Genomic DNA, 26,273 nt, shown 5'->3' with positions numbered 1-26,273 from the left:
CTAGATTTCGTTAGGGCAAATTCCATTGGGTTTTTTTTTTTTTTTTTGGCTGCATCCATGACATGTGGAAGTTCCTGGGCCAGGGATCAAACCCACGCCACAGCAGCAACTCAAGGTGTTACAGTGACGATGCCAGAGCCTTAACCCACTGCACCACAAGAGAACTCCTCCGTTAGGCTTTAAGGCTGGAGAATAATCTTCTTTGGCTCCATGCCCTGTCCTCCAGGTCCAAATGGTGGCATTACTGCCATCTTGCTTCCCAGGGCCTTTAATCTTACTGTCACTATGCTATGACCTGCAGCTTGACCCACCAGGAAGAGTAGCAATATTTTAAACCCAACACACCCGATTCACCTCTCGCAGCATACTTCCTGTGAAAAAGGCAGGGTGAGCTGTGAGGCCTGGGCAAGTTCCAGCCTCCACGTCCCCATCCGTAAAATGGGTAGCACTTCCCATCACACGAGGTCTTGGTGAGATCTAGAAATTATGCTAGTGCCCCACACATAGCAGGCTCTTGGTAAATGGGACTGGTACATTTTTATAATTTTCTGCCAGTGAGCATATTTCCATCCCAGTGTCTCTGGGTTATAAATATTGGATCACCTCTGTTGTGAGGCTTAGGGACTGAGAGATTCAAAGTTTGGAAAAAAAAAATGTAAGAAGCTGGTTCTTTTAATTGGGGATCAATGAATGTCTTCGTCTGATAAGAGAGGTGTAAGGAGTTCCCTGGTGGCTCAGGGGGTTAAGGATCAGGCCTTGTCACTGCTGTGGCAGGGGTTCAATCCCTTTTCTGGGAACTTGTGCATGCTTCGGGCATAGCCAAAAAAAGAGGGGGGAATGGGAATCTCCTCCTGGTTTGTGTATTCTGTCCTCAAAGAATGAATGATGAAACTGGGGGTGAATTCCCAAGGTCTCTGGAAAATCATCCTTTTTTTCCAGCACTGGCTTTGCTGGAGGTGGTGGCTTTCCTCTCACATAAACCCATAAACTCTAGGGGCTGCTTCTGCTCAGTGGGCTATCAGATGGCTTTAACCCCTTGGGAAGCCCAAGAGGAAAACCCACCTTTTATAAGGAGCCCAGAGTCCAGGCTAAGAGTCTTTGGGAGGAAGCAATCCAAACCATGGGGAATATCCACCCAGACTGGCTCCAGAGTGACATGGGAGGATCCTGTCCCTCTGTGCCTCAGTTTGCTCATCTGTTAAAGCAATGGCAAACTCGGAACACAAAAATGCCAGAGAGCTTCATGGAGGGCCTGGCCTGTGTTACGTGATCACTAGATATTATTTGTTAAAGAGACAAACATCCCAGAAAGATAAAAAGCAGAATGTGGACATTCTCTGTCAGTCTTATTCAGAGGGAACAATAGTCACAGATATTGGCAGATCCAGAGCACACCCGTCTGGAGGCCAGGTCTAATCCCCATGTCATCATTTGACCTTGACCCAACTCACCTTTGAGTCCCATTTTGCAGATGGTAAAAGTGAGTCAAGCTCAGAGCATGGTGGTGCTGCAGGGTCACAGAGCACTAGTGAGTAGCAAGATCAGGCTTTGAACCCAGGTCTACCCAAAGTCCCAGTGTCCACTCTTGACCTCCAAGCCAGACAGTTACATTAACCGGTGCCATAAAAGGCCATCTTCTGACTTCTAGCCACTCCACATGACAGGGTAGAGTGGAGCCCCACCTGTTCGGGAACAAGAGAGGGCGAGGAGAAAGAAAAAGTAATTGGTTTTGTTTTGATTTGTTTTTTCTCTTTTCCTCTTTCCCCACAGCCCCTCCCAACACACTAAACTTCAACGGGGCTCATCGTAAGCGAAAGACGCTCGTCGCCCCTGAAATTAACATTTCCCTGGACCAGAGTGAGGGCTCCCTGCTGTCTGATGACTTCCTGGACACCCCTGATGACCTGGATATCAATGTGGATGACATCGAGACCCCGGATGAGACCGACTCACTGGAGTTCCTGGGGAACGGCAATGAGCTGGAGTGGGAAGGTGAGGTCCGTCGCTTGCTGCACCTGCCTGGCCCCTAAATCTGACCCCAGCGCTCTTTGCTTCCAGGGCCAGCTTGCCAGATCGCCCCCATCCCCATAAGCTCGGAAGGGGCAGGGATTCCATCCTGGGGTTCCCAGAATAGCCCCTGGGACTCCACGCATTGTCTGGATGGCCTTGTGCACTTTGCTGGGGGACATGGCCTGCACCCAAATCTCAAAGGTGACCAAGACCAGAAAGAAGTGCCTCCCCCTGACTCCACAGGTTTTTGTGGAGCAGATCTTGATTGATGGGGTGGGGAGGCAGGGGGAAACATCTGGAAAAGAGGGTGCCTGCCTGCTTGCGAAGCATCAGAAAGCCAGCTGCTCAGTAACAGTACAAATGCCCATAAGATAGTTGTATCTTGTCGTAGGTGCTGTGAAGGAAATAAGGTGATGGGGGAGAGGGCAGGGGTCTCACTTGGGTGATTCTGGTCCCCTTCCTGGGACACTGGGTGATGTCTGGGGACCATCTATAGTTATTACAACTGGGGGGCTCTTGGCATCAAGTGTGTGGGGGCGGGGAGGCTGCTCCACACCCCTCTGTGCCTAGGACAGCCCCACACAGAGAGTGATCTGGCCCTAAATGTCAAAAATGCCCAGGCTGAGACCCTTTGAACCAGGCTAACCAGGGTGGAGTTATCTGAGCTGAGATCCTGAGGCAAGAACACAGGTCAGAGAGGTGGCAATGGTGCTGGCCATGGGGACAGAAGCAGAGCCACAGCACTTGCTGGGTGGATATGGAGTATGAACAGGAAAGAGGTCGAAGGTGATACTTGGGTTTGGGGCCTGAGCAGCTGGGAAAATGGCCAGGTCATTTCCTGAGGCCAGAAGACTGCAGGATAACAGGTGGGAAAGAGACAGATATTTTAAGAATAGATAAGAACTTTCCTGGTGGCCTAGCAGGTTAAGGATCCAGAATTGTCACTGCTGTGGCTTGAGTTTCATCCCTGGCCCATGAACTTCTCTGTGCCACAGCCACAGCCAAAAAAGGAAAAGAAAAAAAAAAAAAAAAGATAAGAATCATGAGAAGCCAGAGACAGAATGTGTGCAAGGTCACACAGCTAGAAATGGGCTCTACCCAAGCCAACTGTCTGACCAAGCACTTTCCTGTGTTCCATGACTTGGAAAACAAATTATTATTTGGGCAAGACCCTTTTTTTTTTCTTTTTAGGGCCAAACCCACAGCATATGGAAGTTCCCACGTTAGGAGGTGAACTGGAGCTAAGCCACAGCAATGCGGAATCCCCAACCCACTGAATGAGGCCAGGGATCAAACCCGCGTCCTCATGGATACTAGTTGGATTCATTACCACTGAGCCATGACGGGAACTCCTGGGCATGACTTTTTGACTCCCAGATCCTCCATTTTTGCCCACTAGCCCCAACCTAACACTGTTAGTAAGGTGAGTGGTTTCGCCTCTGGCCTAGGGAGGGAGGTGACAGGGACCCAATGTCTGGACTGGGGCATCCCTTCTGCTCACCTCCCCGCCCCCACCCTCTACCTGCTTCCAGATGACACCCCTGTGGCCGCCGCCAAGAACATGCCTGGAGATAGTGCTGATCTGTTTGGGGATGGCTCGGCTGAGGACGGCAGTGCCGCCAACGGGCGTCTCTGGCGGACGGTGATCATTGGAGAACAGGAACACCGAATTGACTTGCACATGATCCGGCCCTACATGAGGGTGGTGACGCATGGAGGTGAGAGCACACCCTTTTTGCCCTCTTTTGGCTCCATAGGGGCAACTGAAGGCCCATCAGTGGCCCCCTCTAGACCTCAGTCTCTTCTTCTGAGCCATAGGAATGTTAAGCCATCGTGTCTGGGTGTGTAGGGGTGAAATTCACATGGGGGCCAGGCACAGACATGCCAGGTGCACACTGGAGGTGCCTACAAGGGTAGCTGGCATCCCTCAAGAAAGGCAGAGACCAGTCAAGCATTTGCTGGCTTCTCCAGCTAGGCTGCTGTGATTCAGAGCAGTCCTCTGAATGTGAGCAGAAGGTGGGAAGATAGAGGCCAGCGACACGACGGATCCGTGGGGCTCAGAGCTGAGAGAGGGCTCTGCCCGTCTCTGCCTGGGGTCATTTACTGGCTACCTCTCCCCAGGATACTATGGTGAAGGCCTCAATGCCATCATCGTCTTCGCTGCCTGCTTCCTCCCAGACAGCAGCCTCCCCGACTACCACTACATCATGGAGAACCTCTTCCTGTAAGTTTCCTGCCTGCTGTGTCCCAGCTGCCGACAGTTCTGAGGGTCCCAGCCAGTGGGCTGGACCAGGTTGCGAGAAGCACGTTGGGTGGGATCTCTGCCTGGCACCAGGGAAGGGCTTGGGTGGCCAGCAGCCCTCCACCTGAGTCCCCCGCTCGCCCTATAGGCCTCACTGGTGCGATTGTCACCACCACTAGCATTAATGGAGAATTTACTATGTAGGAGCCTCAAAGGTAAGGGCTTGGTATGTGATAACACATTCATCCTCAACACCACCCTGTGGGGTAGTTACTGTTGCCTCCCATTCTGTGACTGCAGAGCCTGAGGCACAGAGAGGTTAAGTCACTTACCCAAGGACAATCATAGTTTTATTATGATGAAGATAGACCATATGTATAAATCACCTGGCAGATGACAGTAAGAGCTCAGTAAATCATCATTACACCTATAATCATTATTATGGAGATTTCCTTCTTACACAGTGGGGCTCAGGTGCCAGGTGGGCCAGAGGATAAGGAGGTACCCACAGAAGTTCAGATGGGAAAGCAGCCTCAGATACCAGGGAGCCCAGTCTCCCCAGTTTACAAATGGGGAAGTAGAGGCTGAAAGAGAGGGAGGGATTTTTCTGAAATCACTTAGAGAGGAACAGGGTTGGGACAGACCCTGGGTCCCTAACATCTGGTGCAGTGGACCATTGGCTGTGGGTGCCTGTTCCCCAGGTGTGTTTGGGGCTGTTGAAACCCACCTTCCAGGATTAATGGAGACACTAGATTAGGTCATGCATATAAATCACTTGGCACTTAGTGTTAAATAAAAAAGTAAGTACTATAATCATTACACCCATTGACACAAATTTGGGGTGGTCTGGGGTCATCAGCCTCCTGCCCCTGACTGGCTGAGTGTGCCAGGGCAGCCATCACCACCTGAACAGGTGTGGCCGGCACATCCAGGGCAGGTGGAAGCAGAAAGGCAGGTGCCAAGAGGTTCAGGCCCAGGGACTGGGCCTCCTGAGTCTGAGCCTGTCACCGGGTCCCCTGTCCTCTGTGCCCTGTGACCAGGTATGTCATCAGCAGTTTGGAACTCCTGGTGGCGGAGGATTACATGATTGTGTACCTAAATGGTGCCACCCCCAGGCGGAGGATGCCTGGCATTGGCTGGCTGAAGAAGTGTTACCAGATGATCGACAGGAGGTGAGTTGAAGCGGGGGCTGAGAGAACTCCTAGCCGGTACAAGGGCCCCTGAGCACTGAGGTCCCTTTGAAAGGCATCTAGTAGTCAGTGGAGGTGGCTGTAACAAAGCACCAGACGGGGTGACTTCAGCAACAGACATGTATCATCTCCCAATTCTGGAGGCTAGAAGTCCAAGGTCATGTTGTCTGCAGAGTCAATTAACCCTGGAGCTGTGAGGGAGAATGTCCCTTCTGCATGCCTGTGTGCAAATGTCCCCTTTTATAAGGCCACCAGTCGTACTGGATTAGGGCCTGGCCCTGCTCCCATATGACCTCACCTTTAGTTACTCCTGCAATGACCCTGTTCCCAAATCAGGGGAACGCAGTTCAACATGACCACAACAGGTGCTCAGAACCAGGGGGCCCCAGAAAATCTTACAGGAATGGGAAGTGGCAATGCAGTCAAATGATCAGCCTCTAAATTAAGAGAGAGCCAGGACCAGACATCAATTCCCGACCTACAAACTCTGCAAAAGGGTTTAGCTTTACCGAGACCCTTCCTCCTCCCTGAAAATGGAGATTATCATAGGCACACGGAGAAGGTAACACTGCTTAGTCCCTCCCTCCCCGGGGCTTTCCCGAGGATCCCATCTCGTTCCCTCTGCTTCTCCGTGCAGATTGCGGAAAAACCTAAAGTCCTTAATCATCGTCCACCCATCCTGGTTCATCCGCACCGTGCTGGCCATCTCCCGCCCTTTCATCAGGTGAGATTGTGACCTGTGTCCAGATCCCCACTTGGGTGTTTTTGGGGAGGGTGGGTGGGGGGAACACACCCACAGTGTATGGACGTTCCCAGGCCAGGGGTCAAATCAGAGCTGCAGCTGCTGGCTTATACCACAGCCACAGCAACACAGGATTTGAGCCGAGTCTGCAACCTATACCACAGCTCACAGCAGTGCTGGATCCCCAATCCACCGAGCGAGGCCAGAGATTGAACCAGCATCCTCATGGATACTAGTCACATTCCTTTCCAATGTGCCACAGTGGGAATTCCCCCACCTGGGTTTTTGTGTGTCTTATTTTTAATCTGCATTTTCCAGCTCCTCTCTGATGAATCTATATAGTTGCTTTGAACGGTTTTAAACCATTTGTATTGTATTGTGACAAACGTCACAGGAAAAATAGCAACAACCAACTCTCCCACATTGAATGTTGGATACCTTTTAACACTGACAACCACAACCCTGAAAGACTGACTCGGCTGTGCCCATTTCATGGATGAAGAAACTGAGGCTCAGAAGAGTCACACAGCTGGAGTTCCCGTTGTGGCGCAGCGGAAACGAATCAGACTTGGAACCATGAGGTTGCTGCTTCGATCCCTGGCCTTGCTCAGTGGGTTAAGGATCCGGCGTTGCCATGAGCTGTGGTGTAGGCTGGTGGCTACAGCTCCAATTAGACCCCTAGCCTGGGAATCTCCATATGCCACGGGAAGCAGCACTAGAAAAGGCAAAAAGACAAAAAGACAAAAAGACAAAAAAAAAAAAAAGAGTCACACAGCAAGGTCATTGGCCCATCACATTCCTCAGAAGGGAGCCTGGTTCCATCCACTCAGGAATCTGTGGGGGAGGGGTGTTAGGCCATCAGGAGGGTCTGACTGGCCCCTGGACAAGAACTCAGTGAACCAATACATGTGTGTTTTGGGGGTACCCTTATGTTGTGTGTTTTTTTACGTGGGGTTTTTTTGGTTTTTTTTTGTTTTTTTTTGGCCACCCTGCAGCACATGGAGTCCCAGGCCAGGGATTAGATCTGAGCCACAACCAAGGCTGAAATCGCAGCTGACGTAACACTGGGCTGGGGATTGAACCTGCATTCCAGTGCTTCCAAGATGCTGCCGATCTCATTGCACCACAGTAGGAACTCCTCACTCTCAGGTTTGATGATTTACCATGAGGACTCACAGAACTCAGAAAAGCTTTTTTTTTTTTTTTTTTTGGCTTTTTCTAGGGCTGCACTGAGGCATATGAAAGTTTCCAGGCTAGGGGGCAAATCAGAGCTATGGCTGCCAGCTTACACCACAGCCCCAGCAACTTGGGATCCAAGCCACATCTTTGACCGACACCACAGCTCACGGCAACGCCAGATCCTTAACCCACTGAGCGAGGCAGGGATCGAACCCACATCCTCATGGATCCTAGTTAGGTTCGCTAACTGCTGAGACATGATGGGAACTCCACAGAAAAGCTTTTATACTTGTGGTTATAGTTTATTACAGTGAAAAGATGGAGATTAAAATTGACATAGGAAAAAGGTGCATCTGGGAGTCCAGGAGAAGCCAGAAGTGAGCTTCCCATTGGAGTTATATCCAAAGCCTTTCATTCTCCCTGTAAAGACATGTGACCATGTGAAGGAAGTACTGCCAGTGCTGAAGCTGACCTTGGTGTCCAGGGTTTCTACCAAGGCTTAACCATTCAGAGATGGAGTACCCATGCGGCCTTGAGTTCCTCAGTAACTGATGCAATGGCCTAAGACCCCACCATGAACATGTCTAAAGCCATAGACTATACGCATAGCACAGGCTCCAGGCAGGGCTCAAGGCCCCAGGTAAATGAAGACACTTACCAGGCAAAATATTCCTAGGGCTTTCAGGTGAGCTCCCATGAGTCTCAGAAGCTGGTTCTTTCTTTGGAATATGTGAGATAGAAATACCTGGAGACACAGAGCAAGTAAAATTTTTTACTCTTGTTAAATGCCCTCATCAATCACATAGAACTGAACATACATTTAATGTAATATAATTCAAACACTGAATTCAACAAAGACCCCTCATTTCCACATTCCCAGTGAAGAATCTGTGATGAGTTTAAGAGACTGAGCCAAACTTTGCCTTGAGAGAGGTTGTACCGTCACAGAGTGGAGACAAGGAGGCAACTTCAGACGCTCTCTATTCAATGACTCTCAGGCACCCTCAGATATTTGCCTGTGAGTGAAATCTGGCCTTTAAAACACTAATTATGGATCATTTGTGCTATTGATGAGCCCACCGAGCGAAATGGCAGACACGCACTTCAGCTTAATAGAATTAATTCCATCCTCGACATCCTGTAATTCAGGAACCAAAATTTGTCTTGCTTGCAGATAATTCTCTCACTTTGGGTGGCTTTTCCCATGGTGAATTTTAAGGGTCTCATTTTGAGCTTTCAGAGAAACAGAAGGGGAGAGGCAAGGAAAGGTGAGCTTCCCCATTTAAAAGTCAAGGAGGGAGTTCCCACTGTGGCTCAGCGGTAAAAATCCCAACTAGTATCCATGAGGATGTGGGTTCAATCTCTGGCCTTGCTCAGTGGGTTAAGGATTTGCCGTGAGCTGTGGTATAGGTCGAAGACTTGGCTCGGATCTGGCGTTGCTGTGCCTGTGGTGTCGGCTGACAGCTGTAGCTCCAATTTGACCCCTAGCCTGGGAACTTCCATATGCCACATGTTTGGCCCTAAAAACCAAAACAAACAAAAAAAGCCAAGGAAATCAGAGATGGGTTCTGACCTGCAACCCAGCCTTAGCCCTGAGGTTCTGTGATGGTAATTCAAAGAGAACTTCTGTTATGCGCCTTACCCTGAACTGGAATTCTCCCTCCCGAGAGCCCCACCACCACATCCCGTGACCCTTCCTGAGACAGAGCTCGGCTCACAGGCCAACAGGATGGTCACGCCAAGCCTGGGTATCCATTTTCAATGATGACGAGTGAGGTGGCCTTATCAGGGCATCCTCATGATGTGATTTCACCTGTATTTATAGCCCAGTACTCAGACCTCAGGTGTTGCCTCTGTTCCCCCTAAAAAAAAAACCCTTTCCAACAAATCAGATTGTCCACCTTCAGAGTACCCCACCAGACCCAGCTCAGGTAGAGTTGGTCTGAGACTTACTCCTTGTCCCTGGGCCCTTTAGTTTTCCATCACACCAACTTGAGGGAGAATTCACATTCCAAGGATAATTACTGGCATGGCCAATAAATAAATTAATTAATGGGAGTTCCCAATGTGGCTCAGTGGTTAATGAACCTGACTAGCATCCATGAGGACGAGGGTTCGATCCCTGGCCTTGCTCAGTGGGTTAAGGATCCAGCATTGCCATAAGCTGTGCTGCAGGTCACAGATGCAGCTGGAGTTGCTGGGGCTGTAGTGTAGGCCAGTGTCTACAGCTCCGATTCAACCCCTAGCCTGGGAACCTCCATATGCTGCCAGTGCAGCCCTTAAAAAAAAAAAAAAAAAAAAAAAAAAAAGACAAGGATAATTATTGTCATGGCCAATTCATTAATTAATTAAGAAAATAGAATTTAAGGAGTTCCCTTTGTGGCTCAGCAGTTAACAACCCAACTAGGATCCATGAGGATGTGGGTTTGATCCCTGGCCTCTCTCAGTGGGTTAAGGATCCAGTGTTGCTGTGAGCTGTGGTATAAGTCACAGACATGGCTTGGATCCTGTTTTGCTGTGGCTGTGGTGTAGGCTGGTAGCTGCAGCTCCAATTCAACCCCTAGCCTTGGAACTTCCATATGCCACAGGTGTGGCCCTAAAAGGCAAAAAAAAAAAAAAAAAAAAAAAAAAAAAAAAAAAAAAGGAATAAAGAAAACAGACTTTAAAAGGAAAAAGAAAAAAGAAAAACTTATTTGACCTTGAAAACCATTTATTTGATGTTTTACCAAAATTAGGTTTAGGGTAATTTTTTTTTTTTTTAAATAATGACTTCAAAGCAAGACAGTGGTAACAAAGCCTTCATGGTAGCAGACAGCCAGAACTGGGGCTTGGACAGGAAGAAGCCATTCATCCTGAAAGAATGAAGGGTGAATCAGCAGTCCCCACGTGTACCTATCTCATGCCCAGATGACTGTGGGTGACACCAGGGCAGTGGCAGTTGTGTCAGGAAGGCATTCTTGGGAAGATTCATGAGGAAGAGCAGCTCCTAGGGAAGATGAAGGGACAGCCTGGAGTCTAGTGGCATCTATTCCCTCCTTCAAACAAGTTCCTCAGCTTGGCAGGGACTGGAGTGGGTTGCCTGGCTCAGGGCCCTCCCATTTTTGCAAGGGGAGACCCCAGGTTCTGCTCTGTCCCCCAACTAGGGGCAGGGGGTGGAGGCTGGCACGGGCCAGGAGGGAGGTTTGGGCAAAGGCTCCTGGGGCATCCCGGATTAGGGTTGTGTGTGCATACCCATCTGCCACTGCTCCTTCTGGCCCTGAGTAACCACCCCAAGGGCTGGCTTTCAGACATCTCCCTCCCACTCTTTCCACCAGTGTCAAGTTTATCAACAAGATCCAGTATGTTCATAGCTTGGAAGATCTGGAGCAGCTCATCCCCATGGAGCATGTGCAGATCCCAGACTGCGTGCTACAGTGAGTGTTCCCATGCCGTGGGAGTGCCCCACCTCCATCCCTGTCAACTCCCAGCCACCCTTGCTCAGCCCAGCCAGACTGCTATGAAATCAGACCTAAGTGGGAGAGAGCAGAACAGAGGGAAATACAGTGAAACAAGCTTGGATGAAATTACAGAACACAGTGAGCCTGGCCATCTAGTGCAGGGCAGGGTCCAGTGAGCCCTGATCCCCAGCTTACCTTTATAAATAAAGTTTTATTGGCACACAGCCAAACCCATCCATTTACAAACCATCCGAGGCTGCTTTTGAGCTACAACAGAATTGAAGGGTTGTTACAGAGATGGGCCAGCAAAAGCTGAAAATATTAACTTTCTGGCCCTTTACAGAAAAACTTTGCCCTGCGGAGGAAGCTGTAGACCAACCCACGTCAATGAGGGCGTTGCTTTATAATGGCTCTGTTCAGTGCTGATTCGAAAAATGCCCGCTGAGTTGCATCTGCACCAGATGCTGGAATATGCCAGCAAAACAGATGCTCCCCACCCTGGGGTGAGGGAAGCTTATAAAACAGCTGAGGGAAACAAGAAAAGAACAGCAGGCTGTCAGTTCTGACTGTCCTTTTTGCTCTAAAGCTTAGCATGTATTCAGATGTGACCATGAAATTGCTCTCCTGTTTCCAGAGGGAAAGAAATTTCCAGGCTGCATCTGACGTCCTTTCCTCTTTCTCTCTTCCAGGTATGAAGAGGAACGGCTGAAGGCCAGGAGAGAGAGGTCTGTGCACAGAAGCCTGTGCGGCGGCTGGGTTGGGGCTGGCGAGGAGCTGGGCCTACATCTTAGGGGGAACGGGTGGCTTTCACTTAGCAAGGACCACTGTCATGCATTTACATGGTTCAAGGTCCTGCCCTTTTCATGAGGGCTTGGAGTCAGACCCAGGCTTAGATCCAGACTCCCCAACTCAGTCACAGAGTGACATTAAGCAAATGAAACATTCACAGCCACCATGAGGGTTATCGTGAGAAATCAGGAACAGCATCACCCACTGGGCGAAAATAGTGTACTCCATAGAGAGTCCTCCTAGTAATTCTTTATTTTATTTTATGTATTTATTTATTTATCTGTCTTTTCTAGGACCGCACCTGCGGCATATGGAGGTTCCCAGGCTAGGGGTCTAATTGGAGCTGTAGTCACTGGCCTATGCCACAGCCACAGCAACATGAGAACCAAGCTGCATCTGTGACCTACACCACAGCTCACGGCAACACTGGATCCTTAACCCACTGAGTGAGGCCAGGGATCGAACCCACAATCTCATGGTTCCTAGTCGGATTTGTTAACCACTGAGCCACGACGGGAACTCCCTCCTAGTAATTCTGGTGACACCGGGGGAACAAACCCTCTCCATGATCCCTTGGCAGACCCAGGATCACCCCTTCACCAACTTACAGGCTAATTCTTCAAGAGTGGCAGTGCTCACAGAATCTCAGGACTATTCCAGTCCCGCCCAGTTATGGAGCCCTTAGACCATTCCTGGATCCTTTCTCGCATCCCTTCCCACCATCCCCCACCCCTGAGAGCTGGGCAGGGCTGGGATTCCTAAAGCATCTGATAACCAGGGAATCTGAAGCTCAGAGAGGGCAAGACACTTGCTCAAGGCCACACAGCAAGAGAGAGAGTTGGGGTTTTCAGTGGGTCGATAACATGTGCCATTGACAGGCCCTGTGCCAGCCTGGGGGAAACTGAACTGGTTAAGACTGAATCATGGTCCAAAAAGTTCCTCAAAGGGCAAAGGGGAGGGATGCCTTACAGAGTGAGGAAAGCAGATCCTGGGGCAGGAGGGGTGATGTCGGCAGGTGAGACTCATAGTGAGAAGAATGATGTTGGCTTCACACATCAGCCTTTAATAGTGATGAGCAAGGGCTGAATGGCTGGAAGGACCCTAGAGGGTGGCAGGATGCCTTCCATAGAGTTTTTCTCCTCTCCTCCCTCCCTTTCCTCCTTCTTTCCTTCCTATATTTCTTTTTTTTTAATTTTTTAATTGTAGTAAAATACACATAACATAAAATTCCCCATCTTAGCCATTTTTAAATGCACAGCCCAGTGGCATAAGTGCATTCACATTGTAATGCAACCATCCCCATTATCCATCTCCAGAACTTTCTCATCCTCCCAAACTGAAACTTGGTCCCCACTAAATATTGACTTTCCCTCGCCTCCCTGAGCCCCTGGCCCCACCATCTACTTTCTGTCTCTATGGATCTGACTCCTCTAGGGACCTCCTGGGAGTGAAATGAGATAGTATTTGTCCTTCTGTGTCTGGATTATTTCACTGAGCATCATGTCCTCAAAGTTCATCCACACGGTAGTGAGTATGAGAATTCCCTTCCTTTTTTTTTTTCTTTTTTTAATTTTTTTTTTTTTTTTGTCTTTTGTCTTTTGTTGTTGTTGCTATTTCTTGGGCCGCTTCCGTGGCATATGGAGGTTCCCAGGCTAGGGGTTGAATCGGAGCTGTAGCCACCGGCCTACGCCAGAGCCACAGCAACGCGGGATCCGAGCCGCGTCTGCAACCTACACCACAGCTCACGGCAACGCCGGATCGTTAACCCACTGAGCAAGGCCAGGGACCGAACCCGCAACCTCATGGTTCCTAGTTGGATTCGTTAACCACTGCGCCACGACGGGAACTCCTCCCTTCCTTTTTAAGGCTGAATAACATTCCACTGTGTGATGAACCACACTTTGTCCATCCATCATCTCTCAGGAAACACTTGGGTTCTTTCCATTTCTTGACTATTGTGAACTGTGCTGCTGTGAACGCGGGTGTACAATTATCTAGTAAATTCCCTGCTTTTACTTCTTTGGGGTGTTTATAGATTCAAGATCCAGTGGATCAGATGATAACTCACTGCTTCATCTTTTTTTTAGATTTTATGTTTTGCTTTTTAGGGCCACACCCTCAGCATATGGAAGTTCCTAGGCTAGGGGGCTAACTGGAGCTACAGCTGCCGGCCGACACCACAGCCACAGCAACGCCAGATCTGAGCCGAATCTGTGACCTACACCACAGCTCATGGCAATGCCAGGTCCTTAACCCACTGAATGAGGCCAGGGATCAAACCCGCATCCTCATGGATCCTGGTTGACTTCATTAACTGCTGAGCCACAAAGGGAACTCCTAATGCTTCATCTTTTGAGGAACAACTAGAGTCTTAGCCACAGCGGCCACATCATCTGACATCCCCACCAGCCACGCACAGGGTTCCAGTGTCTCCACATCCCCACCAACACAATAACAAATGTCCTGTGTTTAAGACATTTACCGTCCTGGAGTTCCTGTCGTGGCTCAGTGGAAACAAATCTGACCAGCATCCATGAGGATGCAGGTTCGATCCCTGGCCTCGCTCAATGGATTAAGAATCTGGCATTGCTGTGAGCTGTGGTGTAGATTGCAGACATGGCTCGGATATTGCATTGCTATGGCTGTGGCATAGGTTGGCGGCTACAGCTCCGATTCAACCCCTGGCCTGGGAACCTCTGTATGCCACAGGTGCAGCCCTAAAAAGACAAAAAAAAAAAAAAAAAAAAAAAAAAAGACAGTAGCCATCCTGATGGGTGTGAGGTGGTCACGTCTGGTCTCTGCTTTCTCTTCCTCTCTTTCTCCCCACCGGCTCCCCCTCCCCTTTCCCTGGCTCTCTGATTTACACGCCCCCCCTCTTCTGAGCCTTAGCTATGGATGGGAGTAGAGAGATGACAGGAGAAGCAGGTCACTCACCTTTCAGAAGCACAGCACAGAGACAGAAGCAAGTGCAGAGAGGCCTCTGCAGTGATAAGCTGAGATAAATGCCTCCAAGAAATAGCCCCAGCTGCCTCCACTTCACCAACCCCTGGCCATCACTCATTATACCCCACAGGCCATGGCCATTCCTAGGGCAGCCAAACTCTCTCCAAGTTATTGTCAGGCCATGACAGACCTAGACAAATGGGTCAGTGGAAGCCGAGAGCCCCTCGGCCCACTTGGCCAGCCATTCATCTCTTGTCACCTCTCTCTGTCCCCAGTGCGAGGCCACAGCCAGAGTATGTCCTGCCCAGGTCTGAAGAGAAGGCAGAGTCGGCTCTGGCAGAGGACAGGTAAGTGTGCTGGTGGCCGCTGGTGAGAGCCCATACCCCACTGAACTTCGGATACAGGTCATCTGATGTTACTGTGATGCTGAAATGAGTGTGAGTCAGCCAGCACGAGGCCCACTCTTTTGTGCCGTTTTAAAATGCACTTAGTACATCCACAGTGTTGGGCAACCAGGACCTTTCTCTAGTTCCAGAACATGCCATCAGCTCAGAAGGAGACCCTGTACCCCATTAAGTAGTTGTTCCCATTTCCTTCCTCCTCCTCCTTTTTTTTTTTTGAACCTGGGGTGTGTAGACAGCCAGCAGGGCCCCCTCTCTAGCCTCTAGAAGCCCCTTCCACCTTTCCTGTCTCTGTCTGGTCTGCCGCTTGCATTTGACCCTTGTCATACCCTCCTTCTCCTGTCCTTGAGCTTTTTGAGGACAGTGGCTGCATCTTGGGACTGTTTCCTCACCACCACCATCCTGCATCTAGCACAGGCCAAACACAGGGACCAGTGGCCTTGGATACAGCCAAGAAATTAAGATTTGATCTCAGATGAAGGTTCTGGCTGGTGACCTTTGTGCAGGTGGGAGGGGTCAGCCTTCTTCATGGTAGACCTGGAGCAGCATTAGTAGTTGCTTTTTTTCAGAAATAAAGGGGCTTGGCTGTGTATCCTCATGGCTGCCTGTCTTGGCTCATTTGTTACAACAGACATATGCTGATGCTTGCTTTGTGACAGATCAAGACAAAGCCATTGTTGGCCCTCATGTGGCTCACAGCCAAATGCTAAGGCTCTCCAAGTAGGCAACTAATTCTGAGACTTTTTCCCTCTCCCACAGGTCTTCTCTGGCTACAGAAGATCAGGAAACAAGGTGGGTGGGAAGTGGGGAAATCTTGGTGACATTTTTAAGAAACAGTCTAGGTGGAACCTACCCTGGATGAGTGTCCCATGACTTACTATTGGGGGGGAGAAGATGCTGCTCCGGGGAGTTAGGGAGACCATGGGTACCATGACAACAGGGCCTCCTCTGGAGCCAAGCAGGCAGTCCCTGCACCACTCTAGGGAGCACCATTGATAGGAGGACCTAGAGCTGAGCCACATGGCAGTCCTGACTGCAGCCAGGCCCCCTGAAGCCTTGGATTTTACTCAGCCAAAAGGTGCATTGTCTGCCTACTGCCTGTCTCAGTGTGTCTGCCTGGTTCTGGATCCCAGGAAAAGCCTCCCTATGTGTTGGGGGTACTGGAGAATACCTCTAGGTCAGTGGTTTGCTAGAAGGATTCATAGGACTCAGCAAAGCTCATCTGCTCATGGTTATAGTTTATTACAGTGGAAGGGTAGATAGAGATCAAAATCAGCAATAGGAAAAAGTGTGTGGGGTGGGGCCAGGAGAAGCCAAGTGCCAGCTCCCAGTTTTTGTCTCCCAAGGGAGTTTTTGGCACAGCCCTTTATTCTCTCAGAAGCCAGGTGTGGCTGTTCACACAGTGTTGCCAAGCACTCACTTGAGCCCTGGTGTGCAGGGTATTTATTGAGGGTTAGTCATATGCATGGCTGATCACCACGTGGCTGACCTTAGTCTCTAGCCTCCCCATAGACTAAACTGATACCACATGATCCAAGGCCCAAGCCTTAACATTGTTAGCACAGACTATTCAGTGTGACCCAAGTTCCCAGGCAAACCAAGATACTCTTATCAGGCAAGACACTCCAAGGACTTAGAGGTGACCTCTCAGGAGCTGGGCAAGGGCCAGACCTTTTCTTTGGAATGTGCAGGGTTAATCCTTGACCACACACTCTGCTATAAATCTGTATCGATGCCTGGCCACACACCTTAATACTATCCATGTGACCCAGGAGGCCCCAGGCTAAGAAATAAATATCATCAGAAATGGTCTTAGACCAGTATTGCTCTGGAGAAACCTAATGGAAGCAAGTTCTCAATGCATTTCTCACAAGACCGTCTCAATCCATGCCTTCTAGAGATGAGTTCCCATCCATAGACAAAATACACAAGGAAATCTTTCACCATAAGAAAATGTCAGCATGGAGTTCCTGTTGTGGCGCAGTAGAAATGAATCTGACTAGGAACCATGAGGTTGTGGGTTCAATCCCTGGTCTCGCTCAGTAGGTTAAGGATCCAGCATTGCTATGAGCTGTGCTGTAGGTCGCAGACGCAGCTCAGATCTGGCGTTGCTATGGCTGTGGCATAGGCTGGCAGCTGTAGCTCCAATTTGACCCCTAGCCTGGGAACCTCCACATGCTGCAGGTGCGGCCCTAAAAAGACAAAAGACAAAAAAAAAAAAAAAAAGAAAAGAAAAAAGAAAGAAAAGAAAATGTCAGCAGAAACAACAAACAGCAGAATTAGACCCCCTCCTGGGAATCCTCAGATAGAGATGATAAAATAAAGATATTTAAAATGATTAAATACACAAAAGAAGAAATTGTAGGGAGCAGTGGGTGGATGGACAGATGGACAAGATGGATGGATGAATGGGTGAGGGGGTGGATAGATGGTTGGATGGATGGATAGATAGGTGGATGGATAAGTAGGTGTATGGGTACATTAGTGAATGAGCAGGTAGGTGGGTGAATGAAAGGATGGTAGGTGGATGGATGGATGGGTGGGTGGATATATGGGTTGGTAAATAGATGGGTAAGTTGAAGCCTCCCTCCAGTCTGATTGAGGGCACCAACCCTGGGTCCTGTTCTTTGGCTGGGGCACCAAGAGAGAGGTCCCCTTCAGAACCACACCTTGAAGGTGGGTGGCAGGTAGCAGACCTTAAAAGGCAGGTGCCTCTCTTTCTTCTGAGGGCACCACAAAGCCAGGTTAGATATTCTTTTGGAGTCCATGTACGTGGAATATTTTCAGTTTTTTTTTAAAAAATTATGATAATAGCTGTGTTTCTCCTCTTTAGCATGTCCTGAGATGATGTGAGCACAGAGGAGGACATGAAAGAAGATCCCAGATGCCAAGAAACCTCTGTCAGATGTCCTCTGGCCCTGGATCTTGTCCTTGCCTCATCCTGACTCACAGACTCGGGGGTGGGGGGTGCCTGTCTCCTCCATTCATCTCTGAAACCCAGCATCCTCTCTAGCTGCTTGAAAACATTTTTTTAATGATGCAGTATTAGTGCATTCTGGAAAAGGACCCAGTTCTCAGCCTTCACCCTCCCACACTCATGAACTCACAGCCAAGAAGGGCAAGAAATGTTGAGTGTGGCACATGCATCCTTGGTGGCCTCAGAGACCTCTCCCACTGCACAAAATCCTGGTCAGGATCCTTCTCTTGCTTGTCACCTGGCCCAGATTGGAACCACAGATGCCCACCAACTCCCTGGCCAGGACTGGATTCCTTCTTGTGCCTTTCCTCCCAGAACGGCCCCTGCAGCCCTGGGCATCTGGCCTGGAAGTTCAGCTCCCCACACCAAGCAGCACCAAGCCCTGGGTACCACCCAGCCCTTGATCTCATAGCTCTTCCTTTGACCAGCCCCCCTCATCTCCTATAACTCCCACCTTCTTAGGGAGCATCGGAGCCTACAGCACTGATAATCACCCTGGTCCTACAATTGTAGAATCACACCCCCCTCAATCTAGAACATTCTCAAGCCCCTTGAATGTGGAGGCCATACCACAGGGCAATCCTGATCAATACCTCCTACTGAGGGAATAAGCCTCCCCACTTCCCCAATCCCCGCCCCCTACACGGAGTTGGGATGCATCCCTCAGGTTCCCACCAAGAGCAGTGGCTGAGAAACCAGCTCTGAAATAAGGTCGTCCCAGAAACACAGACAAAGAAAAAGGAAGATACAGGGTACTGGATATTTGAGTGTTACGAATGACACTTAGGAAAATAAATCCCAATGGCCTGGATGCTATGGCCACCTACATTCAAGGGAGACAATTTTCCTTAGGACAAAAAACGCTTTTCCAATGTGGTCCAAACACCAGCCAGGTGGGCTCTAGAGGGAGTAAGTTCCCCGTCCCTAGATCCATTCAAGAAAATGCTGGATGGTGCTTGCAGAAAGTGGTCCTCTGCAGTCCCCTCCAATCCTGAGTCTATTTCTGTGAATCTGAGCAAAAGTTGAGCAGGCGCATTGTCTGGCCCCTCTTCCTGGCTCTGTAGCCGTCCTTAGCGGGTGTCATCCAGGTTTGGTTGACTCCCCTTCCCCAATAATTTCACAGTAGGAGATTCTTGTTCTCAGTGGACATCAATGGGGTGAGTTTTAGGTTATTCCAACTGTGGGAGGGGGCTAGTGGCATTCAGTGCTGAGGAAGAGGAGTGGCAGTGCTTCCTTGTGCCACCCCGAATGCTAGTCCATCCTACCCTCAAAGAGCCTGCAGCCTAAAGATTCTGACTGCACAAGAAATTCCAACATGGGCCCCCAGTTCATAGTAGCCCACCCACCACCCCTCTGGACCACCAGCAGCCATAGTCCTCAGGCAAGTGGAACCAAGGACCCCAACTGTACCACAACAGCCCCTCCAGAATAGAGACTCCCATGGAGGCTGTTGCCAGGCCAGCCACATGTCAACAGATGTTTGAAGTTCCACAGCACAGCTCCATCCAAATGGGGCCACTGTGTCCAGGCCGCCTGCCACCTGCACCCTTCAAAATTGGCTTTGTGAAAGATTTGCATCTGTGGGGCAGTTTTGGCCAAAATGTAATGGATGCCAAGCTCTCACTATAAAGGGACCTTGGGTTTCCTCTTGTGACACATGGGACACGTCATAAGTCCCCAGAGTTCTAGTTCATACACCCATCCTTCTGACAGTGAGTTTTGCAGTTTTTAAAAAAACAAAAACAATTCATGATGATTACTTTCGTGATGTGAAGACATCATTTCCATGAGCTTTGGGGGATTTTTATGTGAAATAAATAAACTATAACTGAGAAGGGAGGTTTGTGACTTTTGTCCATGTCCTAGGGATGTGGCGCTGGTCTTGGTTGTAGCGCAGAGGGAAGGGCTTTCACGGGCTGGAAAGGAACACAGCTCAATGCTACATGATCAGCATCAAAAAATGGGCAGAAGATCTAAACAGACAATTCTCCAAAGAAGACATACAGATGGCCAAAAAACACATGAAAAGATGTTCAACATCACTCATTATGAGAGAAATGCAAACCAAAACCACTAAGAGGTACCACCTTACACCAGCCAGAATGGCCATCATCAAAAAGGCTACAAACAATAAGTACTGGAGAGGGTGTGGAGAAAAAGGAACCCTAGTACACTGTTGGTGGGATTGTAAATTGGTCCAACCACTGTGGAAAACAGTATGGAGAAAACTAAAAATAGAACTCCCATTTGATCCAGCAATCCCACTCCTGGGCATCTATCCAGAGAAAAACATGACTCGCAAAGACACATGTACTCCAATGTTCATTGCAGCATTATTTTCAATAGCCAAGACATGGAAACAACCTAAATACCCATTGACAGAGAGAGGAGTGGATCAAGAAGAGGTGGTACGTATACACAATGGAATATTATTCAGCCATTAAAATGAACGAAATACCAGCATTTTTAGCAACATGGATGGACCTAGAAATTATCACGCTACGTGAAGTCAGTCAGACAATGAGACACCCAACATCAAATGCTTTCACTGACATGTGGAATCTGAAGAAAGGACAGAACGAACTTCTTTGCAGAAGAGATGCTGACTCATAGATTTTGAAAAACTTATGGTTTCAAAAGGAGACAGTTCGGGGGGTGGGGGGATGCACTGGTGTTGTGGGATGGAAATCCTATAAAATTGGATTGTGATGATCATTGTAAAACTATAAATGTAATAAATTCACTGAGTAATAAAAAAAATGCTATGCAATCAGGGGCGACCCAGGCTGGTTCTTTCTGAGGCCCTTTTCAGCTCTGCCTCTGTGTGATTCAAGTTCCTTTCCTGCCCCCAAGTCTCTCTGGAATCATTTAGTCAGCAGTTAATAATAATCACCACTGTTATTAAACAATTCTCCAATTCCTGGCAGACACCAGCTGTGTCTGACAATTCAACTCAATCCTGACACTACTGGTTTGGGCAGAACTTACAGGTAAAGGGCTCAGCCCCACAAGCCTGTCCCCTCTTCAAACCACAGTCAACTGCAGGTATTATAAAAGGATGCAACTCAGATGGAAGAGACACCCCGGGCGAGGTGCTGGAAAGGGAGCAGATCTTCCATGCCTCCTCTGGGTACCACCCTCCTGGCCCTTTCCAGTGTCCGCCCACCTGGAAGCTCCACTGGAATCCTTAAAGGATTTTTGGAGGTGCCATCACATAGGTACAATTGATTAAACCACTGACCATTGGTGATTAACTCAATTCCACCCCCTCCCCACTCCCTGGAGAGGCTAGGGTGGTGCTGAAAGTTCCCACAGTGGGGGGTTCCCCTGGCCACCGGCCCCCATCCTGTGGTTATTGGGCCTTTCCAAAAGTCATCTCATAGCATCTCAGGTGTGGTTGAAAGGACTTGCTAAGAATAGCAGAAGAGGAGTTCCCGTCGTGGCACAGTGGTTAACGAATCCGACTAGGAACCATGAGGTTGCGGGTTCGGTCCCTGCCCTTGCTCAGTGGGTTAATGATCCGGCGTTGCCGTGAGCTGTGGTGTAGGTTGCAGATGCGGCTCGGATCCCACGTTGCTGTGGCTCTGGCGTAGGCCAGTAGCTACAGCTCCGATTAGACCCCTAGCCTGGGAACCTCCATATGCTGCGGGAGCGGCCCAAAGAAATAGCAAAAAGACAAAAAAAAAAAAAAAAAAAAAAAAAAAAAAAAAAAAAAAAAAAAAAAAGAATAGTAGAAGAGGAGTTCCCATCATGGCACAGCGGAAACAAATCTGACCAGTATCTGTGAGGATGCAGGTTTGATCCCTGGCCTCATTCAAATGGTGGGTCGGGAATTCCAGTGTTGGCGTGAGCTGTGGTGTAGGTCACAGACTCAGCTCAGATCCTGCAGGTATAGGCCTGCAGCTGTAGCTCTGATTTGACCCCTAGCCTGGGAACCTCTACATGCCACAGGTGTGGCCCTAAAAAGCAAAAAAAAAAAAAAAAAAAAAAAAAAAAAAAAAAAAAAAAAAAAAAAGGATAGCAAAAGACATCTCTTTCATCTTCATTCTCTGGAGCTATTTCAGAACAGAGGACAAGACCAATTATTAAAACAAAAGATGTTCCCTCTCATCAGTTAGGAAACAAGGGTTTTAGGAGCCGTCTTCCAGGAACTGGGACAAGACCAAATTTATGTTTCTTCTTATAAATTATAATACCACAATAATAATAATAGTAACAGTAGTAATAATAGTCCAAGCCCAACCTAGCACAGTTCCCATGTTACTGAGGAGAAGTCTGAGGCATGGAGAGATGACATGGCTCTCCTGGGGTCACATGAACGGAGTGATGGGTCTAAGGCCCAACCCTAAGCTTCATCCCTGCTGGCCACCCCATCACAGGACCAGGGACCCCCAAGCCCTCTGTCAGTTGCAGGACAGCTGGGGGGCTGTGCCCCTCAAAGGGTCAGAATGGAACCTCCCATGACAGGGACAGAAGCAGTCCTCCCTTTGTCCATGCCCAGGATTTGGGGACCTGCTGGTAGCACCTCACCATCAGGTTGATGGAAGGAGACAACAGGTGCAAGCTCACTGCCTCTGCCATCCTGCCTCTGTGGTATCAGTTGAGACTCCCTTCACAGAGTGGGTGGCTTCACGGGGATTGTTGAGGGACAGGCCTGCATGGGGGGACAAGGAAGGGGGCTGAAGACAGCAGAGCTGGAGCTGGGATCATGGGTTGCAATGTTTAGGGGTAATGGACCCACTCCCTTCCCCACCCCGTCTCATCTCTGATTATTCTAAGAGGGTTCTTGAGAACCTCACTCGTTCATTCACTCATTCATTCATTCATCTTCTGAGTATTGGGGGCCCCTCCGGGACCAAGCACCCCTCATGTTGCTCCCAGCGCAGTGGGAAAGTTTGATGCAGGGAACCAGAGCCTCATTGGCAACCAGGAGGAAAGACTAGGAAGGGTCCCTCGTAGGGGAGGGGGAGGTCCTCTCTGATTGGAAACCAGAGAGAAGTAGCAGTTAGCCAGGCCAACAGGCTGGCAGAAAGATAACCCTGGCGGAGAGGCTGGCAAGGGCAAAGCCTAGAGGCTGGACAGAGCTGGGTGAGCCAGGAGCAGAAGAATGAAAAGTCGCTGAAGGAGTGCAGGGGGAAAGGGCCAGGGGCCAGACTCCCTGTGGTGGGTGTTCTTCGGAACCCAGAGCTAAATACGGCATGGTCACTTTTTTTTTCTTTTCTTTTTTTTTGTCTTTTTAGGGCCACACCCATGGCATATGGAAGTTCCCAGGTTAGGGGTACAATTGGAGCTGTAACCGCCAGCCTACACCACAGTCATAGCAACTCGAGTTCTGAGCCATGTCTGCGACCTACAACCACAGCTCAAGACAACACCGGATCCTTAACCCACTGAGCAAGGCCAGGGATCAAACCCGCATCCTCATGGATGCTAGCTGAGTTCGACAACTGCTGAGCCATGATGGGAACTCCTCACTTCTTTTTTTAATTTACTATTAGTAGCATTTAGCACATTCACAATGTTTTAGTGCCATTACCTCTGTCTAGATCCAGAACTTTTCCATCACCCAAAAAGGAGACTCTGTCCCTATCAGTAGTCACCCTCTATCCCTCCCTTAGCCCATGGGAACTAGGAATCTACTCTGTCTCTGTGGATTTGCCTGTTCTGGATGTTTCCTATAAGGATAGTCACACACTATGGGACAGGATGATCACTTTTTTGTGTGTGTCTTTTTGCCATTTCTTGGGCCGCTCCCGCGGCATATGGAGGTTCCCAGGCTAGGGGTCTAATCGGAGCTGTAGCTGCCAGCCTATGCCAGAGCCACAGCAACGCGGGATCCGAGCCACGTCTGCGACCTACACCACAGCCCACGGCAACGCCGGATCGTTAACCCACTGAGCAAGGCCAGGGATCGAACCCACAACCTCATGGTTCCTAGTCGGATTCGTTAACCACTGCGCCACGACGGGAACTCCAGGATGATCACTTTTAATGACCTTAGACCAATGGGCCGTCTGCATTGGGAGCCTATGTGCCAGGGAGAGCCAACCGGGAGGCCTCCCAGCGGTGCTCTGCCAAGTCCTCTATCTGGGCAGGTCACATCACCTGTGGCTTGGGCCACATGCCCCACAAGGAGGCTCTCGGGAAATTCTAGCCACTGAAACTGGGCCAGAGGTCACATCCTGGAGCTGGCTTTCCTCCTGCCAAGGGTGACCTGATGCAGCTCAGGGTCACAGGTCCAACTCACTGCCAACATGGGAACTGTGACCCAGTGGGGCTGGAGGGGAGAAGCAGGTGGGGGCCAGTGGGCAAGACCTCCAACTTGGCCATTTGCTCACTCTGCCCCTGAGCAAGTTAGTTGCCCAGTGACCTCTCCTGACCTCTGTACCAGGTCAGTCCTGCCTGAGACTACTAGATGAGTCCATTAACTAGCTATCAACAGCATCAGTAACTTTCTGTCTCCATCACTGGTTGGTCCTGAGCAGCTGTTTTTACCATCCTGCTGGTGAGATGCAGGAAAGTCAGCCATGGAGAGAAAGACAGGGCAGGGCCTGGGGTGAGGCCAGTGGGCTTCTTGTTCTTCGCGTGTGTGTGTGTGTGTGTGTGTGTGTGTGTGTGTGTGTGTGTGTCTTTTTAGGGCCATACCCACAGCAAATGGAAGCTCCCAGGCTAGGTGTCAAATTGGAGCTGCAATTGCCAGCCTACACCACAGCCACAGCAACACCAGATCTGAGCCTCATCTGTGACCTACACCACAGCTCATGGCAATACCAGATCCTTAACCCACTGGGCAAGCCCAGGGATTGAACCCATATCCTCATGGATACTAGTTGGGTTCTTAACCCACTGAGCCACTACGGGAACTCCTCCAAAAGACTTCTAAATGTAAATGAGGACGTCGGGTGGGGGTCACAGGAGAATTGGAACAGAGAAAAGACAACACTTGGTCAGGTTTTTTACAAAGCTCCCTCTGGCCACCACAGAGAGGGAGCAGGTTTAAAGAAAAATCAGTGCCAGACAATTTGCAGAGCAAAACAGGATTGTACTCAGGAGCCACTGCAGTTGGGGAGAGATCTCCACCCACGTAGAGCCAGGCTCCACTCCAAATACAGCACAGGCAGCAGGTTCACAGCCAGGGAGCAGGCAGGGTTGGTGGCCAGAGAATCAGTAGGAGGAGGCAAGAGGGCTAAGGGAGGATTCTGGCTATACTGACTTAGCAGGATTCCTACCGGAATCCCCTCACTTCACCTGGAGGCTGGATTCAACGCTCCCACCTCTTCCTGTTTTACTTATTCCTTCTGCTACCATGTAGGGAGCCTCTGTCTGGTAGGCCCAGCCTTGTTGGGCACTGAGGATACACCCAAGAACAAGACACATCTGGCCCTGTCTGCCCCAGAGGGAACTCATGGTGTGGAGGGAGGGAGGGAGAATCCAGAAAGGCTTCCTGGAGGAGGGGATGTCCAAGCTGGCACAAGATGACTTGGGCAAAGTTAGCCCGAGGGAGGAGGCTTAGATAGGGGACCTCCCAGAGGAGAGACTGGCATATACAAAGGCCCTTGTAGCAGCAGCTCTGGCTGTTGAGTGAGAGGTAAATGATGGGTAGGACAGGGCAACCTCCCTTCATAAAACCCCCTGGAGGTGGGAGCCCAAGGTCAAAGACAGCCTCCTCCCTTGGTTGAGGCCAGCAGCCTCCTGTTATAGAGATGAGAACAGTGAGGTACAGAGATGCCAGGGCAGGGCCTGAGCTCCCCCAGCTGGCAAGTGGCAGAAATAGGATTCAAACTCAGGATTCTTAACCAGAGGTTCTTAAAAGTGTGTCTGGGGTGGGTAAGGGTGGCGGTCACTGAGACCTTTCATGGGGTCTTCGAGGTCAAAATCACTCATGGGCAAAAGATCCATTCAAAGTGCAACTACAGGAGTTTCTTATGGCCCAGTGGGTTAAGGATGCACTGTTGTCACTGCCGCGGCTTGGATCACTGCTGTAGTGAGGGTTCGATCCCTGTCGAGGGAACCTCCACATGCTGTGGGCATGACCAAAAAAAAGTGCAAAGACAGATCAGTGTATTTTAATGGAACAGAGAATGAAAGAGAACAACCCACCTTCATAAACCTCTACCTGTCTTGTTGGGTGTAGGACAAAAAAGTCTATGCTTGATGACCTAAAGAGGCTATTAAATCCTCCTCTCAGGAGTTCCCATTGTGGCATAGTGGAAACAAGTCCGACTAGGAACCATGAGGTTGCAGGTTCGATCCCTGTCCTCGCTCAGTGGGTTAAGAATCTGGCGTTGCCGTGAGCTGTGGTGTAGGTCGCAGATGTGGCTCAGCTCTGGCATTGCTGTGGCCCTGGCGTAGGCTGGCGGCAA

At 49.7% G+C, this 26,273-nt stretch overlaps 1 protein-coding gene and 1 long non-coding RNA gene across 9 annotated transcripts in view; one reads left to right on the top strand and one right to left on the bottom strand.

Moving 5' to 3' along the window:
- Window positions 1-19,749, top strand: part of ATCAY (ATCAY kinesin light chain interacting caytaxin) — a 37,613-nt gene extending 17,864 nt beyond the window's left edge. For 3 of the 4 annotated variants that reach the window (XM_005661343.4, XM_085013242.1, XM_085013243.1), the window contains 10 exons: window positions 1,771-1,992; window positions 3,543-3,728; window positions 4,132-4,234; window positions 5,293-5,424; window positions 6,080-6,166; window positions 10,678-10,776; window positions 11,490-11,525; window positions 14,808-14,879; window positions 15,693-15,725; window positions 17,767-19,749. In XM_005661343.4, coding sequence (XP_005661400.1) covers window positions 1,771-1,992; window positions 3,543-3,728; window positions 4,132-4,234; window positions 5,293-5,424; window positions 6,080-6,166; window positions 10,678-10,776; window positions 11,490-11,525; window positions 14,808-14,879; window positions 15,693-15,725; window positions 17,767-17,776 — 980 coding nt within the window. In that variant the 3' untranslated portion in view covers window positions 17,777-19,749. Of the gene's footprint in view, window positions 1-1,770; window positions 1,993-3,542; window positions 3,729-4,131; window positions 4,235-5,292; window positions 5,425-6,079; window positions 6,202-6,866; window positions 7,502-9,826; window positions 10,777-11,489; window positions 11,526-14,807; window positions 14,880-15,692; window positions 15,726-17,766 lie in introns of those variants that run through there. The other variant, XR_014837782.1, reaches the window with a different exon arrangement.
- LOC106509459 (uncharacterized) overlaps window positions 1-26,273 on the bottom strand; it is a 54,895-nt gene that overhangs the window by 10,710 nt on the left and 17,912 nt on the right. For all 5 annotated transcript variants that reach the window (XR_014837786.1, XR_014837785.1, XR_014837783.1 and 2 more), the window contains 2 exons: window positions 8,022-8,108; window positions 1,452-1,682 (listed from right to left, as the gene is read on the bottom strand). This is a non-coding gene — a long non-coding RNA (uncharacterized LOC106509459). The remainder of the gene's footprint in view (window positions 1-1,451; window positions 1,683-8,021; window positions 8,109-26,273) is intronic.

The sequence above is a fragment of the Sus scrofa genome, chromosome 2, assembly GCF_054392235.1.
Source record: "Sus scrofa isolate SSC_HxYL_T2T_F1_AM1 chromosome 2, Sscrofa_HxYL_maternal_Yorkshire_Landrace_v2.0, whole genome shotgun sequence".
NCBI lineage: Eukaryota > Metazoa > Chordata > Mammalia > Artiodactyla > Suidae > Sus > Sus scrofa.
This window is presented reverse-complemented; position numbering and strand designations above follow the sequence as displayed.